The sequence below is a fragment of the Phascolarctos cinereus genome, unplaced genomic scaffold, assembly GCF_003287225.1.
Source record: "Phascolarctos cinereus isolate Bilbo 61053 unplaced genomic scaffold, phaCin_HiC Scaffold_2;HRSCAF=192, whole genome shotgun sequence".
Lineage (NCBI taxonomy): Eukaryota > Metazoa > Chordata > Mammalia > Diprotodontia > Phascolarctidae > Phascolarctos > Phascolarctos cinereus.
In genome coordinates, this window is record NW_027555625.1 from 207,814,552 (window position 1) to 207,838,194 (window position 23,643).

Here is a 23,643-nt window from a genome sequence, read left to right on the forward strand (position 1 = left end):
CATCATAGGCCTAGGATATGGCTATGGCATTGTGATTATGCACTCATATATGATGACAAATTCAGCCTTTTTATTAACGCAACCAAAGACCCACTGGAACAGATTTTGAATTAATGATCTTCAAGTCCCAATCTCTGTATTATCCACCCACAACTATTTATATGATTTTAGTTAGAAAGCAACACTTAGGGTTTCTCCCAACCAACAAAGGACATCTTTGCGTTTGGAGACATAAAATGAATGCCTAAGATCTATCAAAATATAATTTTACTCTTCTCTAACTTGAACATTTTCATTTAAATAGTAGTTGAAACTGAGAGGCAGAATGGCACAATAGATAAAGGGCATGCCTTGGAAACAGGAAGACTTAGAATCATAAGTTAAGAACTAAAAGAGACCTCAGTAACCATCTAGTCCACATGACTTATCCAGGGTTGTACAAATAGTAAGAATCAGAGGTAGCATTTGGACTCAGGTCCTCTGACTCCACAGCCAGTGCTTTTCCAACCAAATCACCAAGTCCTACTTTTGACATATTGGCTATATGATCAAGGTGAGTTACTTAACCTTTCAGTGCTTCCAGGCAGCTAAGGCTATAAATTGCAGATTAGATATGCATATGTGGAGAGAGCTCCTACACTGATAAAATCATGGGTATGGACTAAAACCCAAAACAATCTAAGCACAGACTACTAAACTGCAGTGTAAGACACATAGTCTTCCCTACTTACAAACATGCCCAAATGTTCTCTCCCATTTCTAAAAATCCATCACTTCATCTACTATCACCTTAAACTACTATCCTTTCCTTCTCCCTGCTTTCACCCCCCCCCCAAACTACTAGAAAAAGCTGTCTATACTTGTTGCCACCATTTTTTTACTTTAGTCACTTTTCAACTCCTTGCAATCTGGTTTCTAACCTCATCTCTCAGCTAAAATTGCTTTCTCCAAGGTTACCAATGGTGTACTGATTGCCAAATCCTTGGCCTTTTTCTCAGTTCTTGTCTTTGACTTCTCTGCAGTATTTGATAACATTAGCCTCTGTGTCATCCTAGACAGGGTCTCCCCCACTGAGTACTCCTAGTTAGGCTGTCTGACCACTCCTTCACGCCTATCCTAATGCCTATCCTTACAGGTATATTCTCCAGGACTCTATCCCAGGTCTATCTTTCTTGGTTATCTCCTTAGCTTCCATGAGTTCAACCATAATGTTTACGCATAAGACTCCCAATGCTACATCCAGCCACAATCTCTCCTGAATTACATTACCAACTGCTATTCAGTACTTTTAACCGGCTGTCCATAGTCATCTCAAATTCCACACTTCCACAATAAAACTTTATTTCTAAAACCTCCCCTCTTCCTAACTTCTCTGTTTCTGTTAAAGGCTTCAGTATCCTTTATCACCCAGGTTTGTAACCTGACACACAGCCACTACTCCACTTTAAGCAGGTTATAACCTCTTTTCTGATTATCCCAGCTTCTTAATTGGTCTCCCAGACCCTTCTCTCCAATCCATTCTCCACAAAGCTATCAAATTTATATTCCTGAATCTCAGATCTGACTGAGTTGTTCCTCTTGTCTCCAGATAATACAAATCCTTCTTTGGCAGTTAAAGCCCACCACAATCTGACTTCTGCCTACCTTCCCAGGTTTATTTATACACTTCTGTTCTTCACAAACTCTGTATTTTTGTTAAATTGGCCTACTTGCTGCTCACTAAATGCAACATTTTATCTACTGTTTCCATGCACTCACCCCTCACATCTACCCTTTAGAATTTCTAACTTCCTTCAAAATTCAGCCCAAGTGACTCCTCTTCCAAGAAATTTACCTGACCCCCCCCCCAGCTGCACTTCTTCTCTATATTTGTATATAGTTTTCTGTGCACATGTCCTATTCCACTTCTCTTCCCCACCCCATCCCACCCTTGCAATTTAAGCTTCTTGAGGCCATGGACTGTTTAGCTTTTGTCTTTGTAGCCCTAGACCCCTAGCAGAATCCCTGGAAACATAATAGCACTTAATAAATGCTTATTGATCTGAACCGATTCATTTCAACAAACATTTATTAAGCTCTACTATGTGTTAGGTAAAGTGCTAGTTGCTGGGGACCAAAAGACAAAAAAAAGAAAAGAAAAGAAAAGAAAAACAGTCCTACCCTTAAAGAACTTAAAATTCTACTGATGGATACAACATTTGCACATATAAATAATATCAGATAGTTTGAAGAGTTTGAGAGCGCTAAAAATGAGGGGGATTCATAAAGGTTTCCCATAGGAAGTACCACACCGGCTGAGCCTTGCCTTAAAAACGAAAAACAAAAACCAAAAAACTAGGGATTGTACAAAGTGGAGGCGAGGCTGGGGTGCATATCAGGTTTATGAGCACAGACAACCTGTGCAAAGACACTCAGGTAGGGGATGAGATGTTGGGAACAGCAGCAAGGTCAGTCTGAGTGGAATATAGTAAGAAGCTTAGAGACATAGGTTGGAGGCAGACTGTGAAGGCCTTTCAGTGTTATGCTGTGGAGTCTGTATTTCATCCTAGAGGTAAGAAGGAAGCCACTGAAAGTTTTTGAGCTAGAGAAGAATATTGTCAGGCATTTATCTTCAGAAGACTATTTTCGCAGCAGTGTGGAGGATAGATTGGGGAGGAGACTGATCAGAAGGCAATCCCAATAGTTGAAGCAAGAAGTGATGAGGGCCTAAACCAGGCCTGTACAACCTGTGGCCCTAGGGCTGCTTGTGGCACAACAAAGGATTTCAGGCAGCCCGAGAAAAATGTAGAGGAAAACATCCTTTGCATGTAGAGAAAATCCTTTGCCATGCCACAAGTGGCCTCCTGGCCACAAGTTGTACAGGCCTGGCCTAAACTAAAGTGGAATTCATGTTAGCAGAGGAAAGGAAGAGACACAAAAGATGTTATGAAATTACAATTAACAATTTGGCAACTGACTAGACAGTGATGGAAGGGTGAGGAAGAGAAAGGAATAAGTATTTTTAGAGTACCTACTCTTGACCAGACACTGTGCTATGGGATTTTAAAAAAATATTATCTCACTTGATCCTCATAACAATGTGAAGGAGAGGGAAGAGTTGAGGATGATTACAAGGTTTTGAATGTGGATAACTAGAAGGGTGGTAGTACCACGAAGGGCAAGTTTGGAGGGGGTAGGGGAAGAAAATGAGTTTTGTTTTGGACAAGTTTTGTATCAGTGATGCTTAAAGGAGATGTTCAATAATGTGGAACTCAGTAGAAATTAAAGCTGGACCAATAAACACAGAGTTCATTTTCGTAGAGATGATCAATAAACACATGAAAGAAAGCTAATGAGACAATCAAGATGGAGGGTATATAAAGAGAAGAGGACCCTGGACAGAGTCTTTGATCATGGATGATGACCTAATCAAGGAGACTGAAGAGTAGTCATGCAGACAGGAGAACCAGCAGAACAATTTCAAGGAGATAGTAAACAGGAAGAAATAGTTAACAGTGCCAAATTCCTTCCACAGAGATGAAGAAGGTCTTAAAGGACTGAGAAAATGCCATCAGTTAAGTCATCACTGGTAGCCTTGGAAAAATGTATTACCCCAAGTTATAATTTATCTAAGACAAATGTTGCTGTTTTACCGACAGTACCTACTTTAATAATTCATTCAGTAAACATGTATTACTTGCTTTGTCAATACAAACGTCTGTGTCTTACGGACTAAAACAAACTTTTCCACAAAATTATGTTTTTCAGTCATGTGAACCATAGAATTTTAATTAAGATCATTGATTTATTTAGTTTTTTTCACATCTTTATTTATAAGCTATAGTTTGGCACACAATGATTTGAATGAATTGTAAGTGTGATAAAAACATAAAATTAAGAGAAGTATGTTCCAATTAAACCATTCATTGTTCATGCATGTTTCTGTGAATAGCTTATGTCACATGAAAAGGAATGTGATGATACGAGTATGTAATGGGCCTGATTTGTAGAACAATTTTATGTCCTTCCTATAAAGTTTATGCAGTACTTGTTGATATTTTGGTGATTTGCTCTTTAAGCCAAGACTACAAAACCAAGAGTTGGACAGGGGGGAGAAACTATGGCAGTTGTTGCTTATTAGGACACATAATAGAAGTGGCTATTTCACAACCCTCTTCATGTCAGGCCATTTAGGGCACTACTACAGGACTACTACAGGACCAGTGCTGGAGCCAAACCTACCTGCATACACTCTCATGTCGGGAGAACAATTTGTCTGGTTTTCTGAGAGAGAAGAAGCAAGCTCATTAAGAATGCAAGTGGTGTTTTCTCAGTGGATTCTTATTGAAATATTAGTACATAGACAGGAGAGGTACATGTATAAGAGAAATGAAATGTTTTAGAACATAAGACAAGGGACTTATGTTTACTCCAAATAAAACTTATTTCTCTCTAATTGTGAAATAATTCATTGCTTTGTGGGGTATACAAGTAAGCAGTGATGAAAGCGGTGCATCTGCAATACCTGAAATAAAGAAAAGAAAATTGAAGTGACTGTGGGCCAAAGGTTTCACTCAGACTTCAAAGGTAAAGATCTGAGGGTAGATTACGGAGCCCCTCATTCATATTACAAATTATGAACAGCTGCAATAGAATATAAAAAAATAGGATACTGCAGGCTATCAGACAGGAGCAGTGAGAAAGCCTGTAGAGATTATTGGCCAGAAAAATTACCTTGCATCATTACCATAAAATAAACTTAAATTTTGTTATAGAAACTAAATACTTACCAGCTGGTGCTAAAGATTTCAATGCTTCCAAAAGATGTGGACTAGAGAACTTAACTAGGCATCTGAAGGGTTCTTCCCTTTCAGCCAAGATGCCATTTTTAGGGTCAGTTTTGAATTTGGTTTCAAGCTGTCAATAAAGAGGTAAATATATGAGCACATTTTAAAAAGACTATTATAAACAGGTTGAGAAAACAAATGGATCAAGAATTGGCCTCAGTCAGAAAAATTCAAGTCTTCCCTTTGATACTATTTGCTACGTGATCTTAGGCAAATAATTTCACTCTCAGTGCCCCAAGCTCACTGCAGAGCAGGTGCCAATCTGCAGTGGTAGAGAAGGAGTTTCTTATACCAATGAGAACTAAATAACTACTGACTACTGAATACATCCTTTTTATTTTTTCTCAATTACATGTAAAAATTTTTTTAAACATTTTTAAACATTTGTTTTTTAAAAATTTGAATCCCAAATGCTCTCCCTCCCTCCTTTTGCCCCTCCTTCACCGGGCAAACAATTTGATATAGATTATACATATGAAGTCATACAACACATATTTTCATATTAGCCATGTTGCAAAAGAAAACAGACCAAAACAAACAAACAAACAAGAAAAATAAAAAAGTATGCTTCTATCTGTATATAGACTCCATAAGTTCTTTCTCTGGAGGTGGATAGCATTTTTCATCATAAGTCCTTCAGAAATGTCTTGGATGGATCAGAATAGTTAAGTCGTTCACTGCTGATCATCATACAATATTGCTGCTACTGTGTATAATGTTCTGATTCTGCTCACTTCACTTTGTATCAGTTCACATAAGTCTTCCCAAATTTTTCTGAAATCATCCTGCCTATCATTCCTTAAAGCACAATAGTAGAATATTTATATACTTGATGAAAAAAATTAACATACTTTTGGATGTCATTTTAATGTAAAAAAATCTCATGTTCTACTAATGTTATTCGTTAAGCACTTGTTTGTATGCTATTGTTTTGAGCATCAACAATTTCCAAATATGGGTAATTTTAATAGAAAAAATACTTGAAAAGTTGGAGCTGAATGGTAAGCATAAAATATATGCCATATTGTACATAAGAGGTGTTTTATCTTAGAGTTGTGTGTGTGTTTTGTAAGTAGAATCTTGTAAGCTTGCTAAGAAAAGGCAGTATAATGAAACTTATTTTTAGTTTAATATGCTATTTAAATATTCTTTTGTAAAAGAAACCTTAATTCCTTTCTGTCAGTTATTAAACTGGTAGTCTGGGAAATTCCATTGAGATAGTATACATGGATTTCAGCAACACATTTAACACAGTCTCTCAAATTATCCTGGGGGACAATATGGAGACATGTGGGCAAGATGACAACACAGTTAATGAATTTAGAAATGGTAAAATGGTCAGACTGAAAGACTAGTGATTTTATGGAGCTAAGTCAATCTGAAGATTTCTAGCAGAGGGTCCTTGGTCCTATTGCTAGTAATTTTAGTAAAACTTTCATAAAGTTAAAATATTGGGCTAAATCTAATAAAATTAAATTAAACATGGGTGAACATAAAGTGCTACATTTAGGTTCAAAAAATAAGTTGTGGAATTACAAGAAGGCATGGCTAGACAAGAGTTCATGTGGGAAAACCTAGGGGGTTTTAGTGGATTTCCAACTCAATATGAATCAATAATTTGACTTATATCTCATTATTTCAAGGATCTATACTTTCAAGAGGATGGTTATTTCCTCCACTGACAAAGATCACAACCACTCTATAACTAAGCAGATGGTCATTCAGAGCTATGGTGGCTAAAAAATTAATCACCCTCACCAATTTGGTGATGAGACTCTCCAAACTTAATTTGGCCTGTCCTCAGGCAACATACATTCCATCCATTCCTGGAGCCATAATAAAATACCTTTCAGCCAGGGTTAAGACCTGTTAGAACTTTTACTCTGTTGGAATATTCTTCAAAAAGAAGGGTCATTTCTGTCACAGTGAGGCAACAGAACAAGACTTTCATGAAGGGACAGTGTGATGGGGCAGGCAAAACAAGCCAGTTAAGACTGGAGAAGAGAAGATTTAGGGTCTACACGATAGCTGTCTTCAAGTTCCTGAAGAAGGGCTGTGATGGAGGACAAAGACTAGACTTGTTTTTCTTGGCCACAGGTGGCACAAATAGCAGCATTCAGCAGAAACTAAGAACAGGTATGTAGAGATCTATTGGGAGGAAGAGCTTCCTAACAATAAGAGCTATTCAAAGTAAAATGATCTGCTTTGGGACATAGTGAGCTTCCCTCACTTCTTCAGGCAAAGGCTGGTTGACCACTTACTTGAGTATATTATATAGTGGCTTCTTATTCATATGTGGATTGGACCAGATGACTTCAGAGATCCCTTCCAATTGTAATTCTATGATACTAATTAGCTCATAGAACTTTGACCATACACTCTGAACAATTGAGTAAAATGATTAGGAAGGAATAACTTATTAAATCTTTTCAAATATTATCCTGTAAAAAGTACAGCATATATATGTTAACAGTGAAAAGTAAAGATTACTTTATATTTGATAACAATATAACTCATTTACAAGTGCAAAATAAGGTCTCTCATGGTTACAAGTGTTTTGTAAAAAATTTCAAGTGACCCAGTGAGAAAAAGAGCTGTCCATTTATTGTTTAGCTGTTTAGTCATGTCCAACTCTTTGTGACTCCACAGACCCTACTTTCCACAGTTTTCTTGGCAGGATACTGGAATGGTTTGCCATATCCTTCTCCAGTGCATTAAGGCAAACAGATGTTAAGTGATATGCCCAGGGTCACATAGCTAGTAAATGTCTGAGGCCTGATCTGAACTCAGGTCTTGCCGAACTCTAGGCCCAGCGCCCTATGCCCTGAGCCATCTAGCTGTCCCCATCCATTTATTAGTTTTGTACTAAAATACTTAGGTTTTCCACTTTAGCATTTTTAAAAACTGTTATAACTTAAAGTTAATATTACAGACAATCTCTACCTTATATTGTGCAAATTCTATTCTTGGTTGGACATAATCCCCAAAAGTCTCCCGTGTCACTCTTTGGATTCTTTCCTTTTCTTTCATATTTTCATGAATAATCCTTGGATCCACTGTAGGTATAGGAGGAAAAAAGTAACTATTTAAAATGTCTACATTATCAGAAATACATTTTATTCCTCAGAACTTCTTTTTGAAAGACAAAATATAAGAGAGGATTCTGGGAACATGGCGGAGTAGGTAAAAAAACTTTTAGCTCTCCAAATTTCCTCCACAAAAAAAGACAGAACATTGCCTCAGAGCAGCAGAAATAAACACAGGGTAAAGCAGTTGTCTTCCTAAGACCCCAGGGAATACTTGACCTCCAGGGGCGGGGGTTTGGTCTGAGTGAAGTGAAAACACCTCCAGGCTGACTCTGCAGAATCAATTAACAACAGGCCCTGAGAACCCAGCTGAGTTGAGAGGTAGGCTCAGCCTTAAAAATTTTCATCTCAAAGACAGAGTGGAGGTCTGATGGCTGAGTAGAAGAAGATTGAAGGACTTGAAGCACCTTCCACTGTAGAGGGATGCCAAGCACAGCTTTACTGACCAGACTCATCCCCAGTTGTGGCCACAGGAAGGAGCTAGCACACATCTGGTGAGTGCAGTAGCGAGGGGCAGGGACTCTGTTGGCTATGGGCACTTGCAGGAGAGCAGAGTCCCTGGTTTCACTTCCAGGACAGAGGGGACAGCTGTAGTTTGCAGCCACTGGAGGGACTACAGGGAGCAAGACCATCTGTGGGACAATGTGACTGGGGGTCCTAGCTGTGGCTTAGGAGTGGAGAGGAGAGCTCAAGGTTGGGCTCTGAGACAGACCTCAGAAAATAACAGTAAGAAGGATCTGAGGCTTGGGGCATCATTCCCTATACCTCAGAAGTACAACTTGATTATGGTAACAGCTGCCAAAAACAAAATAAAACAATAAATAAATAGAAATGAGTAACAAAAGAGAAAGAACCCAATCACAGATAGTTACTATGGGGATAGAGAAGATCTAGGTTCATAAAAAAAAAAATCACTCCTTTTTCAATGAGAAATGTCAAATGGTCCCATGCACAAAAAGAGTTTTTAGAAGAACTTAAAAAGAGTTTTAAAATCAAATAAGAGAGATTGAGGAAAAATTGGAACAACTGATCTGGAGAACAGATTGAGGAGAAATAATATAAGAATAGTTGGACTACCTGAAAATTATGATTAAAAAAAAGGATCTTGATATGATATTACAAGAAATTATCAAGGAAAGCTGCCCTGAAGTTCTAGAACAAAAAGGCAAAGTAGAAATAGAAAAAATCCACCAATCACCACCTGACAGACATCCCAGGAGGAAAACTACAGGAATATCATAGCCACATTTCAGAGCTCCTAGGTTAAGGAGAAAATATTGGAAGCAACAAGAAAAAAACAATTTAAATATCATGGAGCTATAATAAGGAACACACTACATTGGGAGCTACTACACTGAAAGACTGTAGGTCTTAGAATACTATATACCATAGAGCAGAAGAGCTGGGGTTACAACCATGGGTAACTTGCCCAGAAAAGTTAAGTATAATCCTGAATTTAAAAAAAAAAAAAAGGACATTTAAGAAACTCAAAACTTTCAGGATTTTGTGACAAAAACCTTAGAACTTAAGGGAAAATTTGACATATAATATCCAGGAGAAATATAAGGTAAACATTAAAGACCAATTATAAGGGACTCAAATAGTTTACTTCATGTATGTGAAAATATCAGCAGTACTCTTACGATTGTCATCATTATTTGGGTAGTTTGAAAGAAAGGTATGTGCTGAGCTGAATATGATGGGGTGATTCTAAAAAAAACTGTAGGGAGAGATAAAAAGGAGTAATTATCTCATACAAATGAGGCATAAAAGAAAAAGTTGATACAGAAGAAGCTAGTGGGGGAAGGCAGGTAGTGCTGGAATGTTACTTTCATTAGGAATGGGTTAAAGAGGGAACAACATATATATCTAGAAGTGTATAAAAGTCTTCTAAATTCAGAAAGAAATAAAAGGGCAAGGGGATAGGGTGGGGGGAAGAGGATAAAGGAAGAACTTTTAGGTGGGTGGGTAGGTTAAGGACTAGGAGGGCAAGGTATTGGGAAGAAGTAAAGCAGAGGAATGAGGAGGGATAGAATAAATAAGATGAGGAGAGTAAGGAAAAATAGGAAGGAGGAAAATACACAAGTAATTGTATGTTAGAATGTGAATGGGAAGAATTTACCCATAAAACAGAAATGGATAGCAGATTAAAAATTTTAATTCAATAATATATTGCCTTCAGGAAACATAAAAATGAGATACACACAAAGATAAAATAAAGGACAGGAGCAGGATTAAGTATGTAAAAAAAGCAGGGATAGTAATCATAATATCAGACAAAGTTAAAGTTAAAATAGATTTAATCAAAAATGAAAAATAAAGAAACTACACTATGTGTCAACAATATTATTCAATATTGTTTTAGAGCATTTAAAATATCTAGACAATATAAAATACCTGAGCACATACCTGCCAAAACGGACACAAAAACTTTTTATGAACGTAGACAGAAAACACTTCATACAAATAAACTCAGATCTAAATAATAGAAGTTTCATGGGCAGATAAAGCCAATATAATTTTTTAAATGACAGTTTTACCTAACTAATCTATTTATTCAATGTCATCCCAATTAAATTACTAAAAATTTATATTACTGAGTTAGAAAAAATAGTAATAAAATTCATTCGGAAGAACAAAAGGTCAGGAACTTTAAAGAAACCAGGGAAAAAAGATGTAAAGGAAGAAGATTCAACAGTATCAGACCTTGAACTATGTTATAAGGTATGAGAATTGTTGAAGTAGAAAAAGGATAATTTCAATTATTTTATTTTATTTTATTTAATATTTTAATTTTTAATTTTTTTCAATTATTTTAAATTAAAAATTTCCTGTATAAATGAAACCTATGTAGCCAAGAATAGAAGGAATGCAGAAAATTAGTGAAAAAAAAACTTTCACAGATAATCTCTCAGACAGGATGTGATTGGGCTGGAATATTGCTGTGGTATAGGAAATGATGAGCTGGTTGAAAAAACATGGAAAGACTTGGACTTATGAAGGAATAAGTTCTCACCTTAAGCGAAACAGATGATAGGAGGAAGTAAGCATAGTACAGTCTTACATATATGTGTATGGGTGTATATGTGTATGTTTATAGATATCTATATATATGTATACATATCTACACTTAATTGTAGAGGGGAGGAAAGGGAAAAACAAATAAAGTACAAAGAGCACAGCACAAAACAAAAGAAAACCATCAAGGAAGTAAAGAAAAGCTAGATAGCTTTGAAAACAATTTACTACATAGATTTTTCTTAAAATGGAAATTTATTGTTTTATAGTGAATCCTCTCTTATGGTCTGCTGTATAATGGTAATGGTTTTTTTTTTAATTTTCTTATTTTGTATTTAAAATTAAAAAAAAAATTGCCAATGAAAAAGATAAAATGTAAAAAAATTTCACCAGCTTCAAAATGTACCAACTATACACTATTAGAAGGTAGTTAAAAAGAGAGATAGCTTTGCTATAGCAGAAAGAAGACAATATTTGGAGTCAAAAGATCTGGATTCAAAGCCTGTCAACAATTTTGTTACTTTGGGCAAGTCACATAGCCTTTGTGACTCAGTCTCCTTATCTCCAAAATGAATTTAATTATCTGCACTACCTACTAAGTAGGGCTGTCATGAGGATCAAAATTTGATAATGTATATAAATGGCTTTGTAAACATAAAACATAATACAAATATCAGCTATTACATTATATTTGTTTTAATTTGTTTTTGGCTTAGATCTGTAGTTCATCCGTGTGCAGAACTCCCAGTGAGGAAATCTCTTTCTACTAATGGAGAAGGCCCCTGTTCTGCCACTTAGAGCTGCCTGGGGACAGTTAAGAAGTGGCATAGAGTCACCAGCTAACATATGTCCAAAGAAGCAATTGAACCCAGGTGTTTTTGATTCTGAAGTCAAATACCTATCCAGTATGTCACAGCTATCTCTCAATTAGTAAATTACAAAGATTAAAAGACATAGTCCTTATACTCATGGAGTTCACCATCTAGTAGAAGGAAAGGCACAGATTCAAACAAATTTAATATATTTTAACAAAAAGAAAACACAACTATACTATCATAAATAACCAATGAAATTCATTTAGCCCAAACTACCTACCTTCTTTGGACATTCTGAGTCTCTCTTTTGACACTTTAATTCATTATCTTGTTCCAATTATTTGTATCCAATTCTTATTTCCTCTACTAAATAAAGCTCCACTAGGGTATGAATCAAATCTTGTATGTCTCTATGTACCATACAGCACCAAGCACAAGGCCCTGCGCATAGAAGATGCTAAATAAATATTTGTTGAATGAGTGAATTCAGGGGCTGGCATCCTTGGTTCAGCTGTCGCCATCCGTCCCACTCTGATGATTTTATTCTTCCTTTTCATTTCCATCTCTCTTGGGTATAGAGTGCTTTAATGTACTTTATGTGCAAAGGTACAGCTGTCATATGGACATGGACTTCCTTTAGATACACAGTGATTTTTAAAAGTTGCCAATGAAAACAGCATATCTTTTGATATCTCCTCAAATGCCAGCCTCTTCTCTCAAACCACCCTATTCATAGGGACAAATTAATCAGTATATTTCTTGCTGGGCCACCCAATATCTTCTCCTCCTTGGAAATTAACAGCATCATACTTATCCTTTCTCTCCCAACTCTTGAACCTAATTGTAATGATAGATCTTTAGAGCTCCATTCAAAATAAGGAATAACTTTCTATTATTTATGACTGTCCAAAAATGGGTAACCACAAGAAATGGATTCCCTGTTACATCAAGCAACAGGGGCTATCATTAGTGATGTTGAGGAGACAATGGAAAGAGTCAATCCTGACAATTACAGTTGTTTTTTTTCAACAATACAATGGGTTTCCTTGTTAGAGAATAAGCTTTCTATTAAAAATCTGAACAAAACATAAGATTGTCACATTAAGAATATTCTAGTACTTTAAATGAAGACAAACTTATTTACCTACGGAAAATAATTCAGGGTGGGAGGCCTATCCATCTATTCAAATTGACAAAGAAATGATAGGTTTCCAACTTTCAAATATTAGATTTTTATTTATGAACTGCTATGCCAGAAGCACATATTGATTATTTAGTCTCAAATTCAAACTGGATACCCTGATTTCCTAATTTGAAGGATGAGAAAAAGTTTGAAGAATCTTTGTTTTACATACATTCCATTTTATTTCAATATTTAAGTTTGATTAATGAATTTTACTTTAAGCATCTGTGGGAGAAGGTACAGGCAACTAGAGGACTTAAACCAATTAAGGATAAGAGAATTATGAAGGTGACTTGTAGGAGTTTGAACTAGTGAAATAGGTCAGAGGTTGAATTTTGGTTAGACATTTGAAAAACTATCTCTAGACCCAGACATGCGTCCATATTCTATTTCCAGGTTGTGAAAGAAGCAAAATCAAGGACAATAAATTCAGAAGGATTAGGAAGGAACAGGAGAATAGACTGAAAAGGTAAACTCAAAGATAAATTGAAGATAGTTGCCAAGAAAATGCAAAGTAAATAAAAGGTAAATGGAAGAGAGGTAAGCCAATGAATAGGAGGGATTAGTGAGTGGGGCAAATTGATGAAACAGGCAGGAGAATGATTAGTTCAAGCCAAAAGAAGAGGTGGGCAAAGCAGGGAAACTGTTGAGGCTAAAGAAAAGTGAGTGAGATCATCAAATTGTTAAGAGGTCATAATTGACTGTAAGGGTTTTAACCAGATATAGGGTTGAGGTGTAAATACCTACAAATAAATTTTTTTTAATAGCTGGAATCATAACTGCCAAATGACTGTTATATGGTCCAAGTACAGCCTTATTTCTCTCTCAAAAAAAAAGGGGCTCAAAGAACACTTCTCACAAACCCAACTTGTTAGGAAGAATAAAGTATTCAAGAAGAAACAGGAGAGGTTTTAACGAGGGGGAAAAAAAGAATGTCAGGTGGGAGGAGGGAAGACAAAGCTTGACAGGATAGTGGAAGGTGGAAATGGGTCACAGAGAGGAATAAAGCAGTATTTGGTTAAAGCTTTAAAAAATATTTGAGGCTTTTCCTAAAGAGGAGGGAGCTGGATGCTCTAAGGAGGAAGGTGCTTTCTTCCAAAGAATGATAAAGCAGAAGGAGGAAGTCAAGAAGACCTGAGTTCAAGCCTCAGACACTTACTAGCTTTGTGACTGTAGGCATTTAACTGCTACCTGCCTCAGTTTTCTCAACTGTAAAATAGGGATAATAATGGCACCTACCTCTCAGGGTTGTTGGGATGATAAAATAAGACGATATTTGTAAAATGCTTTGTAAAACTTAAAGCAATATATAAATGTTAGCTTTTTGTTGTAGTTGTTCAGTTGTTTCAATTGTGTCTGACTCTTCACAACCCCATTTGGGGTTCTCTTGGCAAAGATACTGGAGTGGTTTGCAATTTCCTTCTCCAGCTCTATTAAGACATCTGCTGGAGCACACTGACAAAAACAAAGAAATCAATAACTTCTTGAATTACCTTAGTGATTATTTCATCCTTCAAAGATAGAAGAACCAACAAAGGGAAATTTTAATCTGACTGGATTCTCACTAATAGGGAGGAACTGGTGGTTGGGGCAGAAAAGATGGGCATCTTGGGGGGAAAGTGACCACTTCCTCCAAGAATTTATGAAAGAGAAGGAGAAAAAATCTGGACACAGTCTAACACAAACCCTACATTTTAGTTGAGATTTTAGTTTCTAGAGGTAATATGACATGGAAACATATATTTTTCAAAAACCTCCTTTTAGTTCAGCTGAAAACAGTAAGAAATATTTCTCCAGCCTAAAATACTTTCCTAACATTAAGAAAGTATATAAGCATATAAAGTATATCAAAAGGTTAAGAAAAAAAGCTCAGGTCTAAGAAAATGGATTAAGCCTGGTAACTAAATTTAGGAGGAAAAAAAAAAGTATGTCAAGATCCCTGCCTTCCTTACCCATGGGTGGCACTATGACCCATCCATGAGCAGTGCCCTCTTTTCCATGCAGACACCACTTGTGCCCTTGGAATCCCTTTCCATTTATAAGGGATTAAATTGTTCATCAATTTCACTCCTTCCAGTCAAGGAAGTTTTAGTATATTAAGTGACTACTATTTTTTAGATGAAGATTTTACTTTACTTTGGTTAACCCTCAATTATACTTTAACGTATTGTGACCTTTTCATTGAATCTTGAATTGCCTCAAATTTCTAGGTGGTGCAGTGAATAGAGTGCCCAGCCTGGAGTCAGAAAGACTTATCTTTGTGAGCTCAAATCTGGCCTCAGACACTTACTAGCTGTGTGACCTTGGTCAAGTCATTTAACTGTTTGCCTCATCTGTAAAATAGGCTGGAAAAGGAAATGGCAAGCCTCTCCAGTATCTTTGCCAAGAAAACCCCAAATGGGGTCATGAAGAATTGGACACAACTGAAAAAACAACAACAGAGAAATATCTGAGAGCATTGAGGGGGATGGAACTGTCAATTTGGACATTCTGTAAAGTAGAAGTGCTTGATTTTAGATTAATGTTAAAATATTAAAAATTGTTTCTGGAAGAGTTGTCTAAAATGCATAGCATAGTATTCATTTTTTTTTTCAACAATAGGTTAGATCCCATGGACTAAAGTATAAGAGGGGAAGTAAGTCCAGGAGGAATGGGAGATTTTCAAGAATGAAATCCTGAAGATAGAAGAGAAATAATTCCAGTGATGAGGTAAAGCAAAACTTGTCTCAAGACACTAGCGTGGATGCACCAACCAACTCAGATTTTTAAAAGAAATGTACAAAAGATCAGAACAAAGGAAGAGAACAGAGGATGAATATTAGAGCGTGGCACAGTCCAATAAAAAACAGCATATGGAATGCTAACACTTAGAATAAGCTGAAACTTGCAAGGGAAGCTAAGGAGACCACAAACATAGTTTTTAGTTTATTTTTGTTTTAGCTGTATTGAGAGAAAAAAGAGGTTCAGAGAAAGGACAGGACCCTTGCTTACAGAGGACAGGATAATGCTAACTGACAAAAAAGAGAGGAAAGAGAGGCTCAGTTCTTATTCTGTCTGTGTTTTCTCAGCCATGGAGAATGGCTCTTATACTGAAAAGACAAAACCGAAGTGACTATCAGGAGGAAATACTTAAGATAAGGCAAAAAGAAGAGAGTACTTAGTTGCACCAGATTAATTCAAATCATCCTGGACCAGCTAGGTGGCACAGTGGATAGAGTACTGGGCCTGGAGTCAGGAAAACTCATCTGTTTGCCTCAGTTTCCTCATCTGTAAAATGAGCTGGAGAACGAAATGGCAAAACCAGTACCTTTGCCAAGAAAACCCTAAATGGGGTCAAGAAAAGTTGGACATGACTTAAAAACAACAACAAATTCAAATCACCTGGCCCAGTTAACTATAGTCAATTCTGCTATAATAGTAATTCAGAGTAACTCGAGTAACTCAGTAACTTACAGTAACTCATGAGTTGTTACAGCCTTTCCCATACCCACTTTCACAAGCAAACTTCAGATCTTTTTCAAGGTAAAGTCCCATTTATTGTACATCTTCTAGCACAGTAGGAACTAAGGGTGGGGAGGGATGTTCTGCATTCCACCCCCACCCTATCTGCACCAGTAACCAGAGTTAGCTTTGCAACCCAGGTTTAGTAAGAACCAGGGCTACAGATATTGCCATTATTTAATTATAGTATTTATGTATTTCTTAGCCATTTAACATGTATAAAAAAATTTTATTAGGTTCTTATTTTTTTAATATGTCACTGATGAAGTTTTTAAATGCTGTAACTCTAACCCCATTTATCAAAGAAACCCTATGGTTTTTATTTCAAGATCTGAATAGTAAGGTGATTTTTAGAAAGACATCTATCACCTTATAGCAGAACTAACTTAAAGCAGTACTAAAAGAAATGGCTGATGTGACAACTGAATCAGTCAGTGACACTTGGACAATCATGGAAAATAAGAGAGATACCACAAGATTGGAGAAAGTTAAATGAAGTTCCAATTTTCAAAAAGAGAAGATAACAGAATCCGTAAACTATAGGCCAGTGAGCTTGATGATTCATTAAAAAAGATGGTTGTTTGGTATCTAGAAAGGAAAACAATGATTATAAAGAACCAGTACAGCTTCATCAAGAACAGATTATACAAAATATACCTCATTTCCTTTTAGGAAACTAGTTAATGAAGAGAATGTTATAGATCTAATTTACCTAGGCTTTAGGGAAGCATATGTAATCCCATGCTATTCTTGTGGAGAAGATGGATTAGACAAGAATAAAAATTAACCTCACAAGATAGAGGAGATATGGGCAGATAGCAGTTCTTCTGAAAAAGATCTGAGGGACTTATTGGACTTAATATGACTGAGTAATATGTAAACTGTGAGTTCCTTGGAGAGCAAAGACTGGTTTTTGGTTTTTTCTTTTCTTTTTTTTTTTGCCTTTATTTGTATCCTCAGTACTTAGCACACTGCCTAGCACATAGTAGATGTTAAATAAATACTGCTTGACTGATGTGGCAACCAAAAAAAGTTATTATGATATTTGGCCATATTAAGAGAGGCACAAAAGCTTCTAGGAATAGGGCAGTATTGGTCCCACTGTACACTGTCCTTGTTAGACCTTATGTGGAAGACTATGTTCAGTTGTGGAAACCGTGTTTAAGATACTGATGAGGTAGAGAATGTATAGTGGAAGGCAACCAGGAAAATGAAGGACTTTGAGTTCATGCCATATAAAAATAAGTTGAAGGAAGTTGGCATATTTTGAATGGAGAAGAGAAGACTTGGAGGAAACTTGATATGTGTCTTTAAGTATTGAAAGGGCTACCATGTGCAGGAAAGATTAGATTTGTTCTCTTTGGCCACAGAGGGCAGAACAAGGAACAGTAGGTAAAAGTTACAAAGAAGCCAATTTAGGCTTAATGTCAGGAAAAACTTCCTCACAATTTGAGCTGTCCCAAGATGGAATAGGCTATCTTTCTCTCCTTGGAGATCTTCAAGCAAAGGTGGATGACCACTTGTCAGATATATTATAGTGAGGACCCCTTTTCTATATAGGCTGGACTAGATGGCTGCTCAAGACCCTTCCAGCTCTCAAATTCTGTGAAAATAAGATTCTGGCAAATTCTGTTGGGAGAGCTATGGACAGTCTCTTTTCTTCAGCAAAGATTTAATTTTTATCAATCTGAGAGCACTGCCCACAAAGTATACTGACAAATCATACTTAATCAAGATTTCATAGTATATTATCTTAATGAATAAGATAAAAAATATTGATAGAAACTTTAAAAGTAATAAAATATATAATCAAAGTTTATTATAAAGGAAAAAATTAAACCAGTTACCTATTTCAACCTCAGAGTTTTCTTCCTCTAAAGATGTAAGGCAGTAAGTTTGAAAATCCTAGAGAAAGAAATTTAACGTTAGTGCTTCTATCAGTCTATTTCTGAAAATAACATTCTAATTTATCTGGCAAGAGGAAATTATCAGAACCTTCCATTTCTCCTATCAAAAAAAATTTCATTTTGTTCTATTTTTTTTAGTGCATTTTTATGATTAATATGTCCCTCCCTCAAAATCCAAGAGCAAAGAAAAACAAACAAACCCACCCCCCCCACAAACTCAGAATTAAAGCCTTCAATATCAGCTTTATCATCTGGCAAAACAAATTTCCACATTAATCATGTCCAAAAATGTATGTCTTTCCACATTTTAAGTTTGCCACCTCTCTATGTGGAGGTGAATGGCATGTTTCATCCTCATTCTTTTGGATCTGGAACATCATTGTATGGATCAGAATTCTAAAGGTTTTCAAAGTTGTTTTTTTATACAACATTATGTATAGATTATTCTCCTAGCTTTGCTTGCTTTAATCTGCATTGGTTCATAGAAGTCTCCCCAGTTTCCACTAAAATTGTCCGTTTCATCATTTCTTATGGCACAATACATTCCGTTCCATTCACACAACACAATGTGTTTAGCCATTCCTGGGAGTGCAGGAGGGGAGGAATGAGGGAAAGAAAAAGAGGAAAGGAGAAGGAAGGGGACGGAGTGGGGGAGGGAGAAAAGGAAGGAAGAAGCATTTATTAAGCATCTTCAATGTGCCAGGTGCTAAATCCTAATGCATTTAAATTTGCTAACTACTTTAAACCCACCATTTTACAGATAGGAAACCGAGGTGAAGATAAGTGACTTTTCCAGAATCACACAATTAGTATCTGAGGCCAAATTTGAACTCAGATCTTCCTGACTCCAGGCCCAACACATGGGCAGTTGAGTAACTTTCTGGGCATAGTTCCAAACTGCTTTCCAGAATAGCTGGACCAATTTATAACTCTACCAATGGTACACGCTAGTATACCTGGTTTTCCATAGCCCCTGCAACATTTTCCACTTTCCTTTTTTGTCATCTTTGCCAGTTGATAGTTGTAAAATGGAACTTTAAAGTTGCTTTAATTTTCATTTCTCTAATTATTAGTGATTTAGAGCATTTTTTCATTATGATTATTGATAACTTAGATTTTTTCCCTTGAAAACTGCCTGTTCATACCCCTTGATCATTCACCTATTGGAAACTGGCTCTTAATCTTACTTCCTTATATATTTTAGATATAAGACCTATATCAGAAAAACTTGTTGAAAAGATTTTTTTGCAAGACATCTATTACCTTCTAAATTGTACTGTTAGATTTATTTATCCAGAGTAATCAAAATTGTCCCTTTCATCTTGTGATGCTCTTGTCATTTGTTTAGTCATTAACTCTTCCCATGTCCATAGATTCAAAAGGTTAATTTCTTTGCTCATCTAATTTGTTTGTGATGTGACTTTTTATATCTAGGCTACATATATATTTGAAGCTTATTTTGGTGTATGGTGTGAAGTGTTGTTCTAAACCTAACTTCCTGCCACATTACTGTCTAGTTTTCCCAGTAATTTTTGTCAAATAGTTCTTCCCTCAGTAACTGGGATCATTGGGTTTATCAAACACTGTGCTTCTTTGTTTGTTTGCCTCTGCATGCTGGATACATAATGTATGCCACAAATCAATTTCTCTATTTCTTACCCAGCACCAACTTGTTTTGAAGATTTGCAGCTTTATAGCAGAGTTTGAGATATGGTACTGCTAGGTTCCTTGCCTTCCCACTTTTTGTTATTAATTCCCTGAACATTTTGATCCTCCAGATGAATTCTTTATTATGTTTTATAGCTCTACAAAGTGGTCCTGTAGTATGATTGGCAAGGCACTGAATAACTAAATTAAGTAGAAATTCCATTTCTATTATATTGGCTTAACCTATCCATGAACAGTTTCTCCAGTTACTGAGTCTATCTTTATTTCTGCAAAGAGTTGGATTCACAAAGTTTTGGGGTGAATCTTGGTAGATATAATCCTAAATATTTTATAGTTTCACTAGTTATTTTCAATTGTATTTTTCTTGCAAGAAACACTTGAAACAAAGATTCACTTAATTAAAATCTTTTATGCTTTAGCTGAACTAAAAAAATAAGATAGCAATCATGATTTCACATAAGGCTACAGTAATAAAATAAAAAGATAAGCATGAAAATTATATTATGCTTAAAGGTATCATAAATAATGAATCAGTGTCATTATTTAATATATATGCACTAAATAACAAAACATCTAAATACTTAAAGGAAAAACTAATTATACTGGAAGGAGAAATAGACAGTAAAGCCATAATAACAGAGGAACTTATAGACATAGAGAAGTCTAACCAAAAGCTAGACAAGAATGAAATTAAGGGTCTGAATAGAACTTCAGAAAAATTAAAGAAGATACATCTCTGGCTATTATTGAATGGGAATAGGAAGGAACTTATATATAACTCAGATGTATATGGTACCTTGACAAAAATTACCATGTGCTGGAACATAAAGATCTCACACAATAAAAATGTAGAAAAATGTAAATACTAAGCACATTATTTACTGTTATTTAGTCATTTTTCAGTCATGTCTGACTCTTTGTGATACCATTTGGGGTTTTCTTGACAAAGACACTGGAGTGGTTTGCCATTTCCTTCTCGAGCATTTACTGATTGCAATGCAACAAAAATTATGTTCAATTAAGGTCTCTTAAAGATCTTAAAAGCAATTAGAGATTAAATAACATAATTCTGAAGAATTAGTGGGGCAAGAACAAATTACAGAAACAATAGAACATTTCAACAAAGAAAATGACAGTAATGAGAATACATACCAAAACTTATGAGACGCAGCTAAAGCAGTTCTAAGAGGAAAGTTTAAATTTCTAAGTATTCATCAACAAAATAGGAGAAACAAATCAATCAATTGGATGTGCAATTTAAAAAACTTGAGTAACAAATTGAAAATCCCAAACTAAATAATAAAGTAGAAATTTTGAAAAGTAGAGATTAATACAATTGAAAGCAAAAAAGACGACTGAATTGATAAATAAAACTAGTAGCTGTTTTAATAAAAATTAATAGTGTAGATAAGCAATTAGCTAACCTGATTTTAAAATGAGAGAAAACTATTTTAAACTTTCTAATGCTGGTTCCTATGGATGAAATGTTGGTTTTCAGATAGATGGTTTTGATATCATGGAAATAACACTGGATATGGAGTCAGACAAGCAGGGTTCAAATATCAGCTCTGCTACTGACTATCTTTGTGACTTTGGGCAAATTACTTTATCTTGACAAGCCTAAGTTTCTGCATTTACAGAATGAGGGGTTTGGACTAAATCTCTAAGGTTTTTTCAAAATATAAATCTTATGATCCTTTTTGCTCCCTACTAATTAAAAAATAGTCATTTAACAAGCATCTATTAAGTACCTATTGTGTGCAAAAAACCTTGAGCAGTGTTACCACATATCCAAGAATTCACAGATAAACAGAGTAGACCTACCACAGTCTCAATGCATCAACATACATTTGGCATAAAAAAATAAATCACAATATATAATGCAATCTGCTCTTGAAAAAGATGAATTCTCCCACTTGCTAGGTTATTTTTAATCAGGCCTGAAACAAGACTTAATTTTGAAAACATACTGAATGGCTCACCTGATTATACTGTTTAAAAACAATAGCCTTAAGAGAATCCAGATATAGGCTTCGGAGTTCCATTTGTTGGATCTTATGGTAATTGCCAGCAGTCATCAGTGCCTTGAGACAAAAATGAGCAAAACTATTATGATTATTGTCCCACTGTGCTTACATTTGCCAAAGTAAATATGAAAGATTTTAAATAATCAATGTTTTCCACTAAAAAATGGAAAACTTTGGAAAAAGGTAACCTAAAATGAATGGCTTCTGAATGATTCCTATAACTAATTATGGATATATAATTTGCCTAAATTTTATAGAATGTTATACTGTTCTTTAACATAAAAAATAATTTAAAAAAACTGGGAGGAGGGGTAAGAGAGAGGAGAAAGAAGGGTGCATAGTAATTTGTTTTATGTTATCAGAATTAAGAAAGTGTCCATTTGTAAGCTACTGTACAATAACTCTCTCACCCCCAATTTGGAGAGGATGAAATTAGAAAACTATAGTAGAAATAACAATATAAGTTCAAATAACCAGCATTTAAATGGTAAAAATCATTGACATCCCATAACAAAGTGAGTTCAACAATAACTGTGATCCTTGCTAAAACAATGCCATGCAAAGTCATGTGCAAAACAGAGATTATAGTACTTGAACTGCTTATTTCTAGTTAAAAATCTGAAGGGAGAATCTAATGCTTATGATCACAATGCAGTACAACTATAAAGTCTCACTGAAGTATAACCTGAAATGGTAGAGCACAGGTGCTGGGAAGCAGCAGTTAACAAGGCAGTCTGGTACAGTCAGACTTAGAGAGGCTTCTGGGAGACAGAACAGGTACTGAACAGTGGTTGTGACACAATTATCACTTGTTTTTCAGGGAAGAAGAATCATTGGTTTCTCTAGCCACATGCCCAGCTGGTATCACAGACCCTTAAGGAATGATGATGCAAATGTTTAGCTTGGCAAGACAGTCCTTACCTGCCAGAGCTCTGGGATGTACTTCTTAATCCGGCAGTGAGAGATGAAGACAAAAGGAGTTTGGGAATGATACACCATGTAGGTAGTTTTGTACTGGTTTGGTTTCATGTAAGGTGTTCCCCAGGCAATTCGAATCCATACCGCAGTATCCTCACTGTCTCTGAAGCTGATATGCACCTTATTAAACAAAATTAAAATTATGTTTTATTAAATATAATACAAGTGGTTACAACAGCATTTTCTATAAGGTTACTAAAGCTTTTGGACACACTAAAATTCAGTGTGTTATTTTCTCCTCTTTCTCAAGGATATCATCTTGACTACCACAAGTCATCCCATAGTGTTTGGGGAATCTTTGGAAACAATATGATGATGATGATGATGATAACTATAGACAACTCTTTTCATATATTTACCTAGAACAGGGGTTCTTAACCTTTTGTGTGATGGGGGAAAGGAAGGGAATAAGCATTTATTAAGTGCCTACTACATACCAGGAACTATGCTAAGGGCTTTACAAATATATATCATTTGGTCCTCACAACAACCCTGTGAGGTAGGTGCTTATTCCCATTTTACAGATGAGCATACAAAGATTTAAATGACTTGCCTAGGGCCACAGAGCTAGTAAGTGTCTGAGAATGGATTTAAAATCAGGTCTTCCTGACTCCAAGGCCAGTGATCCACTCTC

General features: G+C 35.7%; 1 protein-coding gene across 1 annotated transcript in view; it reads right to left on the reverse strand.

Annotated features, from left to right (window-relative positions):
- Window positions 1-4,302: 4,302 nt before the first annotated feature.
- CENPN (centromere protein N) overlaps window positions 4,303-23,643 on the reverse strand; it is a 38,776-nt gene continuing 19,435 nt past the window's right edge. The window contains exons 6-11 of the mRNA XM_020992659.2: window positions 22,953-23,129; window positions 21,987-22,088; window positions 18,277-18,334; window positions 7,770-7,882; window positions 4,770-4,896; window positions 4,303-4,504 (exon numbers count right to left, since the gene is read on the reverse strand). Of these exons, the coding sequence (XP_020848318.1) occupies window positions 4,422-4,504; window positions 4,770-4,896; window positions 7,770-7,882; window positions 18,277-18,334; window positions 21,987-22,088; window positions 22,953-23,129 (660 nt within the window). The 3' untranslated portion in view covers window positions 4,303-4,421. The remainder of the gene's footprint in view (window positions 4,505-4,769; window positions 4,897-7,769; window positions 7,883-18,276; window positions 18,335-21,986; window positions 22,089-22,952; window positions 23,130-23,643) is intronic.